This window comes from Lycorma delicatula, chromosome 5, assembly GCF_047948215.1.
Source record: "Lycorma delicatula isolate Av1 chromosome 5, ASM4794821v1, whole genome shotgun sequence".
Classification (NCBI taxonomy): Eukaryota; Metazoa; Arthropoda; class Insecta; order Hemiptera; family Fulgoridae; genus Lycorma; species Lycorma delicatula.
This window is the reverse complement of record NC_134459.1, coordinates 57,105,772-57,126,674: the sequence shown is the minus strand read 5'-3', so window position 1 is coordinate 57,126,674 and position 20,903 is coordinate 57,105,772. Positions and strand designations below refer to the sequence as shown.

The 20,903-nt window shown below is 30.2% G+C and overlaps 1 protein-coding gene across 6 annotated transcripts in view; it reads left to right on the top strand.

Annotated features, from left to right (window-relative positions):
- LOC142324977 (serine/threonine-protein kinase SIK3-like) overlaps window positions 1-20,903 on the top strand; it is a 312,103-nt gene that overhangs the window by 234,391 nt on the left and 56,809 nt on the right. For all 6 annotated transcript variants that reach the window (XM_075366181.1, XM_075366180.1, XM_075366176.1 and 3 more), the window contains one exon: window positions 16,682-16,843. In XM_075366181.1, coding sequence (XP_075222296.1) covers window positions 16,682-16,843 — 162 coding nt within the window. The remainder of the gene's footprint in view (window positions 1-16,681; window positions 16,844-20,903) is intronic.

Genomic DNA, 20,903 nt, shown 5'->3' with positions numbered 1-20,903 from the left:
TTACTCCTATTTTTACCCTTTAAACTCAGAATTTCAAAAAATCCTTTCTTAGTGTGCAGTTACAAAACATGAAATTTTCATCAATTTATCTTCAGCAGTTTTTACTGGCTGTTGATGAATTAGTTAGTTAGGACAAATGGCCTTATAGGTACAGATATATAAATTATTTTAAGTGAATGGTATTTCTGTATCACTTAACATCTCAAAACGTAAAGAAAATCCAATTTCATCCCTATATCCCACCGTGCAACCGAATGTAATAGTGTACTTCTCTTCGAAAAGTCGTTAAAAATAAATGTCACTCGCGTTATGAACATAAATTTTTGTTTTCGAAAATTCTTCTCGAAGATTAATCGTGAATTCGAAAGAAACACAAAAAATAAGTAGGTGCGGGATAAATTCCATTCAATTTTTCAAGAAATTTTTTGATAAAATCGATTAGGAATTCTTATTAAAATTGGTACCAACAAATTAGACCGATAAATCTTTTTAAAACTATATCATCCTTTTCGCTTAAAACAACTGGAAATGAGATTTCTGTGAAAAAACAAAACATTACTGATAAATCACTCCTTACTTTGACACCTTGATATCTGGGGATGAACATATAGTAATACTATACTATGAGATGAACATCTGTAATACATCTTACGTGGTTGATTTTCCACCTGCGGGGTCGGTCTGTCATTTCGTAACATCTTTCATTTAGCAAAAGTATCTTATATTATTACTTTGTAATATTCGATATGTACCATCAAAGATTTAGTTTATACGATTTTTTTTTATTATTATAATAATAAAAACTCGGTTCTTTTGCAAAACATTTGTTTACAGATATTTTTGTGAGTTCCAGGTCTCTGATTTCTGATAAGTTTTATTCTGAATCGAAGTAATCTGTGTTTTTCGTTTTTAGATATCATTAAGTGCTTTTTTCATTATTATATTTTAAGTACGATGTATGTAGAAAATAGATTAGAAAAAGAAAAACGAAGGAGGTGCTATATACAAAAAATCATGACATTATCTTGTATAGTTTTTACTTAAAGTTCTAGAAGAAAAATTGGAGAACAGAGTATAAATCCGTGGTAAAAAATAAAACTGTTAAGATTGATCGATTAGGTTATTTGCTGAAACTTGGAATGAGATATCATAGACGGAATGAGTCATTGTCAGGGAGAAATTCAATTTAAAATTAGATTAAGTGTAAAACTACGGTGATGATATGCTAAAGAAAAAAGAATAGTGAGGAGTTAAAAAAGAGAGAAATAAAAGGCGCGCACATCAATGTAATAAAAAAAAAAGACATTAAAGTAATAATATTTAAAGATTTATTTATATTTACAATGTTTGAGGACACTTTCTAAAGCACGTATATACGATGTTGTTAATCCGCCATGTTAAGTTTATCATTAGTTCTTCCAATGTGCGTGGCTTGTTTTTATAGACTTTTCTTTTAAGATAACCACATAGGAAAACATTTGGGAACGTTAAATCGGGTGAACGTTGGGACCATAATCCTTTAAAGATGATACCTCGCCAAAAAAAAACGCGCAATAAATGCAGGGTTTCATTAAATGTATGACGTGTAACACTGTACTGGTGGAACCGACTCATGTTTATCATCTTCAAGAAGCTCAATAATCTGTCTAATGGTATCTTGATGCGCGACACTGTTCGCTATAGTTTCAAAGAAAACTGGGCCCGCTATTCGACGACGTGATACGGCACACCACACTCCCCATTTTCTGAGAGTGTAAGGGGTTTTCATGAAACACATGTGGATTTTCAGTCGACCAAATTCTAGCGTTTTGACTGTTCACGTAGCCACTAAGTTGAAACCACGCTCCATCAGTGAAGAAAACACGGTCAAGCTCTGCAATTCCATTGTTGTCAACAAATGACCGAAACCGTGTACAATACACTACGCGCTTTACTTTATCCGGCTCCTTCAATTTCTGAACACTGGTAACATGATATACAAGAAAGTGTAACCGCTTCATCGCTCTCTGAGCGCTTCCGCTTGAAATCTGATAGTGCTCTGAAGCACTTCTCAAGCTTTTTGAAGATGAACGCTGCATCACATTCTTAACCTCAGCCGGTCTAGCATCAGTCGAAATGGCCGGTCTCCCGGTTCCCTTCTTGTCTTCAACTGATCCGCATTCTCTAATTAGGGCGATTAATCTCGTTATGGTCGAATTGTTAGGCGCTGCCACATCTGGATATTTCCCATGAAATTCGTCTGCAACACTTGCATAAGAACGACTGGAAAAGCATGTCCAACAATGGAAATCAGTTACCCTTGGGGAACCACATATTTATCAAACGATAAAGCACTACTGCAAGCGTCGTGTGATCAATACATATCACAATAGCGTCTAGGTTTGTTGTTAATACTCATTGTGCTATCTTGCGGTATCCGATAGAACTTATTCAACTATGCTATTTATAGACGCTTTAATTTTGACGCGCGCGACTTTTGGATTTCTGTATTACACAGTACGATAGAAAAACACATTTTAACCAGAAATTGTAGAATTCTGTTTCTTAGATAGTAAAATTAAAAAGAATCGACGAAGTAAATAAGATATCAAAAGCGGATCGGTATAAGTCTCGGAAAACTTTAGCAGAAAAGTAATTTTCTAATTTCAAACTTAAAGATTTAACCGTGAAACAAGAAATATGTAATATATTTGTGTAGAGTGCATTTTACAGCAGCAGAATGCGGTGGGCTATAGGCGAGCTAGAAAAAAATAAGAGATTTTTGTATTACAGTGTTAAAAATTACTTTTGATAGTATAGACAAGAAATGCTTTTAAAGTGGATTAGAGTAAAACTGTAGCAAAATGTTGTAAAAAGAAGGGTAGGTTGTTGGTCCCGAGTTAAAGACCGAGTCCCTTATCAGAGGTCACCTCTGATTTGAGGCAGGTAAATAAAGACCGAGACCCGGTTAGGGGACCTCCTTGGGTGACCCCTGATTTGAGGCATGCTGATTGTATATTACTGTGCTTTTTTTTACCGTAAAAGTGATTTCTATTGTCTAAGCTGTTGGGAGTTGATCATCTAGATCATATTTATTAGGGTGTAACTAATTAAAATAGTTACAGATTCGAATAGAATTTGATTTTCTTTTATTAATTTTTTTTCAGTATTACTAATTTTCATTGAAATAATTTACCTGCGTCAATATCCACTAAAAAAAAAATACTGCTGTTTTGGACATTTTTTAAACTTTGCTTACCGGTAATTATACGATCGAAACCAGTCGTGTGAATTTATATATTGATAACATTTTTAGTACCCTTTTATTACAGTTGTTTGATTATTTTCGCTCTGATAATTTTTACGGGTGATTTGAAAATTAAATGTTCATAAAAGACTGAATTGTAGAGAATCGGCTGTTATCGTAAATATATCCGTTAGTGTACGTATATTTATTTATTCGTTTAGATTAATCTGTGTTTTATTTGATCAATGAATAATTTTTGTTTTTAATGTATCGTATTACCAAAATGTTTGCAATTATTGTCATTCCGCCATCTATTATGGAATAGTAAGACATCCGTGATGTTTTTATTTAAGGCTTTAGGGAATATAGGCACTCCTCGATAATCTTTGGATAGAGAAAACGTTTTCAGTGCTACGAGGAACGGTATACCAATGTATTCGTATATACTGTGTATATCGTCGATATAGAATATACGGTTTTATTATTATGAATTGCTGTTGATAGATTTATTTAGAAATAGCTAACATATATTTCTACAGTACCAAAATTAATATTAGTTAGAATAGACTTCAATTTTATTGATAATCTGATCGCTTTTGTTCCTACTGCAAACCAATATGTTTGTTATGTCTAGTTAAAACTGAAGCTTTCATATATATATTTTAATGATAGATTTAGTTCGAATATTTTGTGATGTCGCTGATTAGCAACTGGGTCCATAATTATTGTTTGTGTTTTTTTTTTTACTGACGATTTATTAAAATTGTAGACATTGGCTTCGTTAGAGGAGGAAGGTATGTATATTTAAAGATTTATTAACAAAACCAAAAAAAAATGAAAAGAATTTTTTTTTTTAAACTGATCCAGTATCGTTCGGCATTTAACTAAAATTACCTTTATCTGGTTAGAATTTGTTTCATGTAGATGAATTTTCTTGGTATAGCTCTTCTTAGATGTGGCTTGTCACCTAGTCGGACATAAATTTCGTTACGAAGTTTTAATGTATATTAAATATACATTAAAACTGGAACTAGGAAATAGGAACCGCCGATCTTCTAAATGACCGTCCGATGTTCTTAAGGGTTTGTTACTATTTGGAATATTCAACTTAACGGTACAAAAATATATAATGGTAAGTTCAATATTGAGATCAGAAAAATTATGTACGAGTGTTAATATTACGCCTATGGAAGACGGTCAAATTTGAAGAATCTAACTTTAAAAAAATATTTTCAGGCTTAACATTAAAGAATGTTCTTCAAAATCTAATCGTTTAATAAGAATCAGACTTAATCTACGATTAAATTGCACAGGTAAACCTTAGAATGGTGATTCTAAGAAGCTCTTAATTATAAGTGATCAGGGTTTGTTAAAAATTACTTTTTCTAGGAAAAACCCCAAAATATGAAAGATTTTACAGTCCAATAGCTAGACGTTTAGTATTGGAATTTGAAACGGTCCAAAGTTAAAAAAAAACCTAATTTTTGGGATATTGTCTGTCCCGCTTAAAGATTTTGATTCGGTAACCCGTGTTTTCTACATCTAGGAATGGAGAAACCGGTTAAAATAAATAAAATAATACACGTATACGAAAAACCTTTTGAGGTTAAGGTGCATACAACTGTTCCTACTTAAATCTACCTACAGTATATTTTAAATCGAAGGATTTTTGTTTGTAGGCGGTAAAATTATAAACGATCGATGATGTACGGGAAACAGTGACGACTGTATGAAAGTCAGAAAGATAAAAATATCTGAAGTAATGGAAGGAATCGTGGTTTTAATGGCCGTAAAAATTTAATCTGTGTAAACTGGAATGTAGGTTGTTGAGTTTTGGTTAAGGTAAAATAATTAACGGAAAAAGAAAGGGAATTTAAAAGTACGTCGGTTTGGAATCTAAAAGGTACATTATATAGTCATTAAAAACTATCGTTAAAAAGTTATATTTAATAAAATTATATAATGACATTAATGTAAAATATATTTACGCATAAAAAAAGAATCGCTTAAAATTAGGCAAATAAAAGCGATCGATTGCATAAAATCGTATGTTTATTTTTTCGTGTTGTACTGAAGTTTTCATAGTGTAATACGCGATGATGACGTTATCGTAACGATTTCACATTTTATTCCCATTAATTATTTAAGGTTAAACGTTACAGAAGTTGTTTTCTTTGAATCAAGCCCCTTCTTTAAATTAAGGATAGGTTTCATTGACGTAAAATTTAATGCAAATATTGAAAACCTTTTTACCGTTTGACTCTACTAAAGTTGTAATCGATCAAGAGGTCACTTGTCAGTTCATATTACGTTAGTAGGTTTTTGTTGGTTGTCGATGAGGTAAACTTGTGACGACATGATTGTGTTTATATGTATTACGCACTTTTAGTACAAATAAGTGAAATCGCCAACCGGTTTTATGACGTGATATATCATTTTTTGTAGTAAAGAGGTATCAGTGCTCCTTCGTTGTCGCTTACGTATATTTTTATTTTTAATTATGGTACTTGTTTACTTTTACGTATAGAAAAGTAGTCGATTGTTTGTTTTATTATCTCTCTTAATATAATTTGTATTTATGTTTAAAATTTGTGTAGACGTAAATCTCTCGTAAATTACATTACATTTAATACACAAGAGTCACGGTATATTGGTAGAGCCATCGGGCTGGTGTAACGATTAGCATGGTAATTTCTGATTCTACTGGTCTCGGGTTCAATCCCTGGCAAGGGTCTGGCATTAATTTTATTTATAGTTTCATTCAATTTTTAGTTCTCGTAAGAAAAAATACGTAAAACATTTATGATCCTTATAAACTCTGACTGATACACACGCACGCGCATATCCACCGTATATATTTATTTAAGCTTTTGAAAAACTTTGCTGCAGTAAAATCCGGTTCTGATATGCAAAACACAAATAGTAAAACAACGTTTTATAAATTGTTGTCGATAAATTCTAAAATAGATGATTTATCGTATTTTTGAATATCCTATCTGCATCATCGATTTTGGCGATAAAGGTTGATCCTCTGTTACAAACTACCATCCTTTTTACTTCCTTATACGAAGTAAAGGAAGTATTGTGATTGCGAAAAATTTCGGTTTTCAGATTTCAACGGAAATATCCATTTTGACGGTCCCTGAATCCATTTTCACTAGTTTCGGCGTGCCGTCTTTACGTTTGTATGTTTATATGTATCTCTCATACCTCAAAAACGATTAGCTGTAGGATGTTGAACTTTTGGATTTAGAACTGTTGTAACATGCAGTTGTGCACCTTCTTTTTTGATTGCAATCGACTGAACCAAAAGTTTCCAAATAATCCCAAAATCCAAATGAATTTAGATTTTGGACTTTTTATTAACCGTAGTAATAAGCCGTCATTCAGAGCTTTTTGACGATATATCATAAGTGTTACTTATTTTCATTGGTTCCAGACTTATAGCCAAATGAAATTTTAATTAATAATATATGGATTTTCTAACGGGAAGACACCACATCGGTTCAAATTAGACTTCATCTCCTTTTTTTAATTTAAATATATTAATTTATTAATAATTATTAATCTCTGATGAAACGTTTTATGATAAATAACAATTCATAATAACAATTTTAAAAAATCTGATGTGGGTAATACATGACTTCCTTGTATGCCTATTAGATTTCATTTACACATTTAAAAAAAATGAAAAGTACCTAAAATTTTATTTCAGTAAAAACTGAATTGAAAAAATTGATATTTTTTCAATTTTTTTTTATTGAATTATTATGCATCGTAAATTTTTTTTACAGTGAGAGGTTAATTAATTAATTAAATCAATGTATTTAAATTAATAAAAAAGAAGGTGAAGTGTGATTCGAACCAAGTAGCTTCCCCTAAGACCCAAATATTTAATTAAAACATTATTTGGCTATAACTCTGAAACCAATAAAAATAAGTACCACTTATGATATATCGTTGAAAATCTCTCAATGAGGGCTTATTACTGTAGTTAAAAAAAAGCCCAAAATCTAAATTTTTTTTGGATTTTAGGATTTTTTGGACACTTTGATTCAGTCGATTGCAATCAAAAAAGGAAGTGCACAACTAGATGTTACAACAGTTCTAAATAAAAAATTTCGATATCCTACGGCTAATCGTTTTTGAGTTATGAGAGATACATATGTATGTACATACAGACCTCAAGCCGAAACTACTCAAAATGGATTCAGGGATGGTCGATATGGATTCTTCGGTTGAAATCTGAAAGTTGAAATTTTTCGCGATCAGAATACTTCCTTTACTTCGTACAAGGAAGTAAAAGTATGAAAAAATATCAGGAATTATTAATGAAATAAAATTTTATGTACTTTCACTTTAAAAAAATGTATATATGTAATTTAATAGGCATACAAAGAAATTATGTGATGTCCACATCAGATTTTTATGTTTGATGATGAACGCATTTTACAGTGTAAGTAAAACGTCAAGGTCGATTGGTATTCAAATGTAGAAGATTTAGGCCAAAAGAGATGTAGACCTCCTAATCATATCTTTCATTTCAAAAATTGTTCCTTGCTTGGCTATGAATGATAAATTATTTAACATTTAAACTATTTGGAATCTGAAATAAGCTTGATTTAAAAATTTATTTGACTTATATTTCCTTCTTACTTTTAAGTTCCATAGTATTTTTCCAGTTATGGTTTCTTATTAAGACGAGCAGTAATATTGAAATTTAAGCTCTGTGAGCAACTTTTTACAAATAGTTTAGTAAAATTTTTATAATTTTGAAGCGAATGAAATAAATAACATTTTTATTAACTGCACTTTGTTATTTTTATGAAACATCGTATAAAATGTGCATACAATTATTGTTTAGTATTTACATGCTAGCTTGGTAGTAAATCTATTGACTAAACTGAAAATTTTAATAAATAAAAAAAGTAAATTAGCCTTTTTTATAATTATAATTTTTATTTTCAAATATTTAAAAAAAAGTCACAGTCTAATCAACCACACCACACGTAATGAAGATTTTAGGTATTATCGTTGAGTTTTATCTAATAACAAATTAAATACAACTTTTAACGCTGTTTCATTTAGTTTCAAATGAATTTCAACCGGGGTTCTGCAGCATTCCATAATTAGTTTCACTTAAGAGATTTAAACATTTTCAATTGATTACAATTAAATGCTCTTTACTATAAGGTACTATTTAGTTTAGTAACATTATTTTTTATCTTTTAAATTATGTTAAATAATCTTTTAAAAGAATATGCGAGACATTTTTTGTCTTACTTTTTTTTTAAGGCATTACAAAGATTTATTTTTTTTATAAGATTTTACCCTCCTATTTCTTTGTTTAACCAACTTCTGATTTTATTATTAAGTCCAGTAATGCGTATTTTATTAAATCCAGCAGATCATTTGTTACAATGCTAAATAAATAAATAATTACTACAAAAATAAAATATTTTATACGAGTATATCGTTCTTTAATCGGTTTTTAAATTATTTATTCTGTGTCAAGTAAGTAAATAAGTGTGATAGGGTATTGTCCTTGGTGTGTTGTTATTGCTGTGTGGAAAACATGCAATATTTTATTATTTTCTATATATTAATATATAGTATATACGTTACGTTATTTTTAATTTTATTGTATTAATTAGTCTATTTATGATAATTTTCTTATCGTTATACTAATATATTGACAATATTTTACATTCTAAAGGTTGGTTTTAATATATTTTCTGCTGGACCGCATGTCATTATCCTTCATTATGTAAAAATTGATTATGGAGGAGTTAACAGACTGTGTTAAAGAATTTTTTATTTATTTTGTCATATAAATCCATTATTTAATGTATTTTTACACACTTAAGTTATAATACTTTTGTACATCTTTGTATAACACATAATATGTTTTATTAATATAATTTATTCTGTAGTTATTTATTAGATGCGTTTTAAAATTCGTTATATAATTTAATTTCTTTTCTTTACAAACTACATTTACAACTTAAACGTTCAAGAAAATATGAAAGGTAAGTAAAAGAACTAAGAGCAGGTAGACAGAGTGATGGAAATCAGAAAAGAAATAGAATAAACTGGGGATGTAAAACTTCATGGTAAACTTCTTGAAGTAGTAGACATTTTTAAATATATCTTCGACCCGGGAAAATTGATGGAGATGGAAAGAAAACTAGCGCGCAAGAAGAAATTCTTATCGGGGTTTTAGAGTATTAGTATGGAGTAAGAAAGTGCCGAGGAAATGTAAAGTGTTAGATAAGATGTATGCATGACAATTCTGACATTTTCTAGAGGCATACAAAAATGAAAAAAGGAGGAAAGTTAATCTACAAGCTACGAAAGTGAAATTTCTTACAACGATGATAAGCAAGACAAAGAAGGCTTACGTGAGGAATGTAAAATAAGTGCTTTCACAAATACAAGATTTATATTGGATAGGGTAGGAGAGATTTTTAGAACATATTAAGAGAACGAGGAAAGAAATTGAATCGGGAGGTAAGTGGGAGTAGACCAATATGAGGCCGATGAAGAAGATGGTTAGATAAAGTTAAAGCATATATTATGAGTAGTGGGTGAAAAGTGTTATAGGGGATGAGTGGTGGAGGAATAGAACTAGAGCTATTTGTGATCCTTTCCCTAACCCTAGGATGCTGGATAAGAAGAAAAAGAAAGAAATAGATTTTTCGTATTTATTCTCTAATAGTTCTCCTTTTAGATCATACATCCTGCAGTCATGCGGGTGAATTTGATAAGTGTTGTTGCTTGTAGATGACACGAGTTATGTTGTCATTATTATCAGTTCTAGAGCAGTTTGTAAAATTTATTATGAGCAGGTATATTTATTACATTAAGTATCTATTGGAAAAGTCACCGTTCTCCCAGATGAGACTTTCTGAATGGCCAGTAGTAGTTAGGAATCATGAGCCACCCTACTCGCGATATACGGCGGGTGGGTGCTCCCTACTGCACATCTTTAAGAGGAATTGATCAATGATAAGGGAAATATACCCGTGGAAAAATTATGGAATGAAACAGACAAAACTTCAAATCAAGACCTTAGGTATTCAAGCCTCTTCCAGATAGTAAGTGATACACCTTTTTTAACTGTGTCAAACCGAAATAAAACGAGACAATTCTATTAATAAAACTTTAAACTTATTGTAATTTTGTAAATTTTTGGTGCTTCCTTAATTAATGAGTGTAACCGTAAATTCAATTTTACTAATTTCCATAAAAATATCTGTAAACTTTCACAAAAGTTAAACCTCCATATTTAAGAGAAAAAAATCATTTGTTTATGAATATAGTATTCATAAACAAATGAATCGGCTTAATATAATTATATTATTTATTTAATTATTTATTACACTGTGCTTGATATAATACTTTTCTAAATATGATTATTTTATTATATTATGATACCTGTACATATTAAACACCAGTGGCATAAATTAAAATTACAACTTTTTGTTAAAAGGTTATTACTACAAACATTTATTGAAGAGTCCAAATCTCTTTTTTTTCATTAAAAGTAAATTACTTGATTAAAATTTATCTAGCATTTAATAAATTCTGCTGTCTAGTTCCAGATCATTTTCCTTCCTTCTTGCAATCTGAAATTTACGGCCTAAAATCAATTCAGCGTTTGCTGATAATTTTTAGCCAATCGGGTCATTACCATTTATTTTGAACAAACCTCGTCTAGTATCGTACGGGAAACGAACTTCATCTTTCCACTTTCCAGAATTTTATTACCATAAGAGGTTCCAAGCCTTACACGATTATCGGCTTGTAGAATCTTAGCTTTAATCCGATTTACTACTGAAGTATGTTGTTTCCTATGATACTGTGAAACACATTTTTCATAGAACTGATTTTTTAGAGAGTTTTTTCTGAGAATTGATCATTATTTAGGATGTATCGCCAGTCAATGAAACATTACCGTGCCCGTCAACTATGAGATGCACGGCTCAATTATATTTTATTAGCAGAAGGACCATATGGATGTGGAGGTCAATGGATGATTATTTTTTGGTTTGGTCATAATGTTCTAAGTGGCTTGAGAGAGATTGGTGCTGGAAAATTAAAGAGGATATCATACCTAAAAGTGATGGGTTTTGGAACAGCAGTGAAATTTTACGGGTTGATATAATTTACAGAATATGAGACATCATTTTATTTTAAATTGCCGAAGAAGTCTTGCTGAGGAATGACTACAGTCTCTTCATTTCAAGTTCTTGTTGGCCATCCCAATTTTGAAACCAGTAAAGAGTTTATGGATTTCTATCCATAAACTCTTTTCTCTCAGGTGATGGCTATTAATTCTTTAATAGCCATCACCTGGGTATGCTGATGGTGAAGTTCTCTGAAAAGGATCCAAAAAAAACCGACTGTACGATGAGTACTAAATCTGTCTGCATTAAAATGAGTACTTAAACGCAAATGACTGCTGTATGCAGAACTAATTTATTTTTTTAGGTAACTTATGAATGAATATAGTAGTATATTTTTGTTTAAGTCTTTTCTTTACACTAGCCGACTGGATGTCAATTTAAAACAACCCTCATATATTTAGTTATAAGCATTGCTCTGGTTTAATGTTAGCTTTATAATTTTGTGGTATCAGTGATTTTATCGTTTACGTTTTTGACTACACTACAGAATATTTTCAAATTTCTTTGAAAGATATAGTGATAATAAAAGTGACGACACGGGAAGTTCAGATTTGGATAATGACGTGTAAGTTTAAGAAACGTCTTTTGTTATATTATGTTGATTCCTCGTAAAGCAGGAGCGTGAAATCCGAACTTGTAGTCAAGCTGTTAATATGCTGTGTATCAACGATTCTACAAACATTTCTCGTATCTGTGTTCACAAAACGGAAAACTAAAATCTGTTCGTGATTCAGTCTCGGTCACTTTACAATTTACATTAAAATGAAATCTTATTTAACTTAGAAATGTTAATCCAAATCGATCAATATTTTATAATATTAATTACAGTTAAAATAAAATTATCCAAAATTATTTCACTCCCAATTATCGTTTGAAAATGTTATAGGTATTTCTAATTTAAATTATGATAATTTATTGCCTGGCTATTAAAAACTACAAATGACGCATATGTTGACAAAATTGATAAAATCAACACTTCTTTTTAAACGAAACAATTTTGTAAGTATGAGTTATTGGAATAAGCGAATCATTCTAATTAACATCGATAGCCAGCATCATATGTACAAAATAAAAACAACTATCGTGTTTATTCAATTTTTTCAAACGTGATTCGTTGATATGATTATACAATAAATAATTAAAATATAAAATCCACTTACCAACGATCTTTTAATGCGTCCTAGCGCTTTCGGAAACAAATTACATATTCTTGATAACGGTGGAGACATTCATTATGACAAGACGTTAAGTCGACGCAATTTTAATACATGACGGACCATCTTTATATATTTCACACACTTTACGTAACAATTATACTCATGATGACAAAGTTTTAGTTAATATAAAAATTAAGTTTCTGAAGATGCAATTCGTTTCCGAAAGCGCTAGGATGCGTTTAAAGGTTGTTGATTATTTAATTTATATTTTAATTATTTATTATATTTATTCTATATATAGAATACAATAAAGTTGAAAGCTTTGCGTAATAATAATGTTCAATCGTTTTTGTTCATTTATTGACTGCGTTTCGCCAGGCCGCGTTTTGCTTTTGTTGATTTATATTAATGTGTGTATATAGTATCGGTTAAATTTTTGTTGTTCTGTAATTGTAAGCAATCGATCTGGATGAATGAAGTTAAATCCACTGTGACTTGTAAAAAATTGAATCGGCAACGTCGGAAATTAATCGATATTGCGCACGAATTTATGAAAGAAGAAGCAAGTAAATTTGTAAAATCGGGAAACAGGAAAAAGAGTTATTAAAAAAATTACAAGAAGACCGATCAGAGGCTTCTACTTCTTTCAGTATACCAAGAAGATATAAAATCCGCTTCAAACCGGTAACAGACCTAGATGATTTCGACATGGGAAGGACCGTAAACGAATTTCATCTCAAAGAAAAACAGTTGCCCACTATTCAAAATTGCTGGTACGTCTGTCTGAAAGATTCAATAGGATTCTCAGGAAGTAACAGAAGCCTCAAGAAGACTACTACAACAATTGGATTTCAAACGGGAAAAACTGAAAATAATTGGAATTGTTATTGAACATCGTGACATTAGGATTAAACGAATACAGTTCGTTAACGCGATCAAAAAATTCACAACCGATAGTAGGCTGATTGTATACCTTGATGAAACGTGTATTTTTTCAAGTCATATTTCAACGAAATTATGGTGGAATGCTTTAGGGGAAGGACTTATAACTCCAATTTCTAAAGACAGTAGACTGATTATTATTATATATGCTGCGGGGGGGGGGGGATGCTACTATGCTGTGAAACCTCAACTGTACGAGATAATTAAAAGGAACAAAGTAAAATACAAAGTGTTTATGTTTGATGAACATGCCAAGAAAAACAGACATGAAGTGTTACGATTACCCCCGTACACCCAAATTTAAAACCTATTGAAATTGTTTGGTATGAAGTAAAACGATACGTTGGCCATAATGTTCGACAGATTGCTGAACATAAATTTTCTAAAACGCATTAAAAACCTTATTGTGAAAAATTACAAAAAAGATGCTCGCAGAACACATAATTGACCACACTAATAATAGTTTCTTTGGAAGATGTAGTGGTAATGAAAGTGATGACACGGGAAATTCGGAATTTAACGATTTGGATGATGACATTCAACTGCTTTAGTTTCTAAAGAGTTGTGTTTATTTTACTTTTGTAGAGTTAGTGTATTATTTAAATCCGTGTAAAACGTGCAGTAGAAGAGCGATTTATTTTTTTAAAGATTTATATAGCAATTTATGAAACTTCCAATTTATTACACTCCATTTAATTCATCATTGGATCAGCATAATATTAATCGAAAAACAAGAAGATTTTTTCATAAAGTAATATAATTGTACATTATCAATTAAAAAAAAAAATAATAATTAACCAACCGGGTTGGTCTAGTGGTAAACTCGTCGTCGTAAAACAGCTGATCTCGTAGTCGAAGTTCTCAGGTTCAAATCCTAGTAAAGACTTTATACGGATTTGAATACTAGATTGTGGATACCGGTGTTCTTTGGTGGTTGGGTTTTCAATTAACCAGACATCTCAGGAATGGTCGACCTGAGTTTGTTCAAGACTACAAATTTACCGGTACAATTACACTTCACCTATAAGTCGCTAATGACTTTAATTATTGATGCGACTATAAATAAATAAAAATTAATTAATTATATTATTTAATATTAAATAATAATAATATGTAAAATAATATTAAATAACAATAATATTATTATTTAATATATTAATTCTTGACATGATTAATGTTAACATGAATGAAATAATAATTATGATGATAATAATAAATATTAGTAGTGCTAATTTTGCGTAGTGTATAAAATATACAGACCGTTCCTACCAAACCCACCGGGTTGGTCTAGTGGTTAACGCGTCTTCCCAAATCAGCTGATTTGGAAGTCGAGAGTTACAGCGTTCAAATCCTAGTAAAGCCAGTTATTTTTACACGGATTTGAATACTAGATCGTGGATACCGGTGTTCTTTGGTGGTTGGGTTTCAATTAACCACACATCTCAGGAATGGTCGAACTGAGAATGTACAAGACTACACCTCATTTACACTCATACATATCATCCTCTGAAGAATTATCTAAACGGTAGTTACCGGAGGCTAAACAGGAAAAAGAAAGAAAGACCGTTCCTACCGAACCGTATGTTACGCTAAACGGGTAGTAGAATGTGAACACCTCATTTACACTCATACATATCATCCTCTGAAGAATTATCTAAACGGTAGTTACCGGAGGCTAAACAGGAAAAAGAAAGAAAGACCGTTCCTACCGAACCGTATGTTACGCTAAACGGGTAGTAGAATGTCAGCTGGAGCAGTTTCGGGACACAGTGCTAAGCTTCAAGATTTATGCCATTTACTGTAGCGGCGATTCGTACGTATGTTAATATAAAATAACCAAACGAACGTAGTCTCGCTTCGCTCGCTAACCTCGTCTAAGTAATATACAAATCATTTATAACGAAAGTGATATTTAAACCAAATTTTTGATTTTTTTTTTTTTGCCTGTGAAATTCCGAAAAAGCACGACTTCTTTTTTAGTATTGCCCTAGAGTTTTTTATAATCGTGTAATGTCAAAACTAGGAACCTAACCCTTTTTTAATAATAATTCAATTATGATATGTTGCATGGTATTTTGTACTGGAAATTCCCAAATGGATTAAAATTTTTAGCCTTTTTTGTTTACACAATATGGATGGTAAAAGCTTTACTTTTTTTTGTTTTCATAGATTTCTCATTTACTTGATCAACGTATATAACAGTATTATTTTTTTTTATCAAGAAAAGATTTAATTTATTAATATTACTTGTACAACTGATTTGTTTCATTTTATTGATAGTTTGTATATGTAAACTAGATAGATTGCACACGTTTATGTGCATTTAGTATTGTATTTTATTTTGTATTAATATTTCTCTTCCTTCACTCGTCAGTATTATTAAATAATTGTGAGCTGTTTTAATGATTATTACAATTAACTAATTGTATTGTTCAGAAACCATCTGCTAGTGTGCATTTAAATATTAAATTTATTCCAGTTATTTAAATATTTCCAATACTTATTATTCAGAGAATATTCTCACTTTTATTCAGTTCTTAACCGGCGTTGAAAACATGCATTTAAAGTGTGTAAAAATTTTATTCTGTTGCGTATAGTTTTTTTTTTATGATGTTTAATACTTATTTAAATTATTTTATTTCACTGTTTAATTTTTACAACCCAGGATAATTAAGTAGGAATTATTTTCAGATGAGATTGCAAAATAATTTTTTAGTAATTTGGCAGTTATTGGTAGCAGTTTTGTAGATAATAGATTTCACTTTGTGGTCAGATCATCAAATTGTACGTAATGAAATATTGTCTTCATATGGCTTATTTCCCTTATTACAAAAATGTATTCTTTTATGAGCAATATACCAATAAATTGCTTAAAAATTGGCTAGTATGCTGTGGAGAAGTAATACTATTCATACAACCTGTTTCTGTGGCAGTGATTTTCTGTAAAAGTATGTGTTACATGTGATTAATATTGTAGTATTGTTAGTAATGTAGCTTTTCAGAGCTGTTATCAAGTCATTGTGACCAATAGTAGCTATTTCAGTAAGAGTTATTAATGTTTAGAATGTAAAAGAACTGTGTATTGTTGATTGGATATGTTGAAATATTGTGACTATTTTACTTATCTTTTAAAATGTAATAATAATATATTCTTGTTTCTGTTGCAGATCACCTAGTTTCAAATGGAAGAATTAGTGAAAAAGAAGCTTGCAGGATCTTCCATCAGATTGTATGTGCAGTCAGTTATTGTCATAGTCGTAATATCGTTCACAGAGATCTTAAGGCTGAAAATCTTTTATTGGATGAAAATATGAATATAAAATTAGCAGGTAACTTTTGCGCTTAGTAATAATTATTCCTGGTCATTTTAACGTTATAAAATATTGACCTTTCATCTTCATATCTGTTTATTTATGGATTAGCCAATTCTTGATTATCAGTTAGTAAACCGATAATACTTTGAGCGTAATTCTTGGTAGATAACCCTTTGCTCAGTGCACAAGTCACGATAGATGTTACACTTTGCAGAACACAGTTTAGGTTGTTTCCTCTGAACAGAAATATTTAATTTTTTCAGTACCATATATCTTTCAGTTCATTTATATAGCACTCTTAATCATTTGTCAGGATGATTAAACCCTACACGGCTAACTGTCAGTTTTTTTACAATTTCTGCCTATTTGATATATACCAAATCATTTCCCTTCGTATTTAAATCTGTTTTTTTTTTTCGGTTGCCACTTTTGTAGTTATTCACACCTTTCCTATATCTTAGAATTTTCTACATCCTTCACACAAACACAAAATTTATTCAGAGTATTCACACCGATGCCATTTTTTAATAGTTTTATGTTTTAGTAGTATTTAAATAAATTTTCACACAAAATTTGATGTTAATTTGCTGCTGTAAGTTTGATCACTCTTAATGCCAAAATTTACATGCAAATCTTCATTGTTTTTACAACCTTCTTATATAGTAATTATATTGTCTGTAATCATTTTCCATGGTTCAGGATTTTCAGTCATCAAAGTTATTGATTGTAGAATTTTTGCTTTATCTGGTACATACTTGGAAATAAAAAATGTTCATGGTTCGTTCTAATGAAATTGCATAATGATTTTGTATGATAATTGCTCATCTCAGAGTCAAAATCAAATAGTTCAAGAATTTCAATGATTTCATTGTTCCTATAAATATAACCTCAGATCTAGTGATGATTATTACCACGTTTTCTTCAGTTTAAATTATAGATAACACCACAGGAGTTTTGAAGAATTGAATAATGAATCCGGTGGTTAAAATCACTGAAGAAGAAATTTTTGAAGTTGTAATAAAGAGGATTGTGAAATAATATGAAAATATGAGTGAATATGAAAGTGACTATGGGAAAAAATAATATATTACTGTATGTTTTGTTGTGATATGTTCCCAATATATTACTAGTTACTCATTTTAATTGTCACCTTGTTTTAAATAGGAGGAAATAAAGCAATTTAATTTTTTTATTAATTTTGATATATTTGAGTATATCCATGATTACCAAGTGGATCATTAACCAAAAATTAGTTTTTCTACATTAGATAATCATGTCAAATGCCTGTTTAATGTACACAAAGGGTGGCTGAAATGTAACAGGCAGTCACTCATAACTCATAAACAAAAATAGATAGTCAGATATGGTATAAAAATAAATCTTATTTGTTACAAAAACTTATATATTTACAACTACTTATTTCTTCCAACGATGAACCAGTTTTCTAATTCCATTAGTGTAAAATACTGGTGGTCTTTTCTTGATCCACAACCGACTACATCCTTTAGTTCATCATCCATGGTGAAATGAATACCCCCATAGTATTCTTAATTGTAAGAAGTGAAAATTACAAGGCGCCAAATCTGATGAGTATGGAAGTTGTGTGGAATAGGTTCAAATTTCTACTTCCTTTGAGTTTGCGTGGCTTCCATCACAAACAGATTTTGCAATAGCCCATTTGTGCAATAATGTGCACAAATTCTTTTGATATGCTTATCTGGATGGTGTTGCATTGTTGTGTGATGCGACAATTATTTTGAATCGATTCATCCACATCCTTTTGATGCTTCTCATCAGTCACAGAAACTGGTCGACTATCATAAGATTTATCATCAGTATTCTCTTTACTAGCTTCTGATGCACAAAATTCTATTGCACACTTTCTCACAGTACTTTCTTTGATCAACAGTTTCATCTCCATAAATGGCTTTTAGATGATGATGATGATGATGAATGTTACTACTAGCATTCACTTTTTTTTGCTGTTAAAAATTCAGTCATTGCATGTTGTTTTAAATGCATTGACATAGCGGGCTTACTCGACTCCATAACAGTGGCAATTGACTGAAAATGAGAGGGTGCAAGTCAACAAGTTTTGGAATGTTTAGTAACAAGGTAATGAAACTACTAGATGGCAGGACCTGTCAATTTGTTTGAAATTTCTCTCCTATATGCCAGTGAGTGTTACAATTTTACCGTCCTTCATGTAATCTGGAGTTTATATCCTGACTAGGGCCTGTACTATAATAGTAATCCTAACAGCATTGTCTACATTGTGTTAGGAAGTTGAATGTTAATGATTTCTTTTCTTTATGTAATCTGCATTAATAAAATGTTTTGTTTTGAGTTATTGTGATAATTTTAACACCTTAAAGTGAAAATATTTTACCTTGAAAATTTCACAGAATTACAAACAATTGTTTGGTGGTTATACTGTGGTAAGCAAATGTGTATATATGTATGCAAGTATGAGGTTATATTAGTAAGCTAATATTTGAATATAACCTTTGTAATATTGTGCAAATGTTTGTATCAGTTAAAGGAAGTTTAAATTAAATTTTTTTTTTGGTTGAAATTTATGTAATTTAACAGTCACAATATGTAAATTTTGGAAATGTCATATTACCTGCATTAAGAGTTATAATTTTAAAAATTTTATAAAAACAGTTGTAGTTTTTTTATTTTGAAACTATATATAATAATGTATTCAGCAAAAAAAATTTTTTTTATTCTTTTGACTAAAAATAACTGATAATTCGTTTTGTGAAATTTAAACTCGTAACCTTTTCCATGTAAAAATATACAGGTCAATAGGATTTCCATGTCATAAAAAAAGCCAGATTAGTGATTTTTTTTGTTAAAACTATTTTTGTTTCATTTTTATGAAACATAATAGAATTTCTTTTACATATAGAATATTAAACTGGGTAAGTTTTGTAGTAGGATTATTTTTAGTTCTTTTGAAGTTAAAATTAAATTTTTTTCATTATTTATAAATGTTAAATTTTTCTTTTGCAAAATTAATTTATTTTTTGATCTCTATACAGATACCAGAAAGCTTCCTTCGAAATACAAATTAGTTCATTTAATTTTTTTATCCTTCTGCTCTGCGAGGATTATAGTTGATGATATAAATTTAAACTTATATCATATAATTATATATATTTATAATTAAAGGGAAATCTAAAATTTTTTTAAGGAAGCCTGAAATATTGAGTTTTCAATCTTTCAACCATTTCCATGCTTGATCTTTTTTTGCATAATAATATGTAAATGTTTGTAAAAGTATCTCATTACAAACTTGTAAGTTTGGTTATATGAAACAATAACATATATTAGATTATTTTAGACTAGATACGGCATATTATAGCTGAGAGTAGTATGAGTATATAAAGACTCTCACATTAAAAAATGTGTTGTGTACATCAGAACAGACAGGAGGTGATGACACATTAAGCAGCAAGTAACAATGTTAAGTTTGTGGTAATAAAAAAAATTGGCAACACTATTGAATTGGTATGAAAGTGTTTAAAAAATAATCAGTGCTAATTGGCTAGCAGTTGATTTTTGCTGTTTACTTGCTCAGACATTACCCTGTCAGTCCAAAATATTCTAGCCCTTACCAGTTCAAATGTTTAGATTTTAGTTTTCTCACCACATGTTTTTGCTATGTTTTTAGAATTAAGTTTTTACTGATGGTAATTAGTTGAAACAGCTTCTGTACGTAGTGTAAGCATTAGTAATTTTCCTTACTGTTATTTTTTTTGTTATATTACTGTTTATTTGTTAAGGTTTTTTTCTGCTGTTTGTACTAATCATATTCTGATCTGTTTCTTAGAAAGTATTAATTGTTACTGCCAATTAAAACTTGACATATTCTCCTTAACTTAAAAACTATTCTACAACTTTCTGTTGACGTACATTCATGTTAAAAAAGAGCAGAAAGTAATGTTACCTATATGAGGCAGATTCCTCAATTCAATCTTGAAAACTTTATTTTTCAATTCTGGTATTATGATTGCTCTTTTGTAATACTACTTTTTAACACTTCTCTTAATTATACTGCCTAAACAAA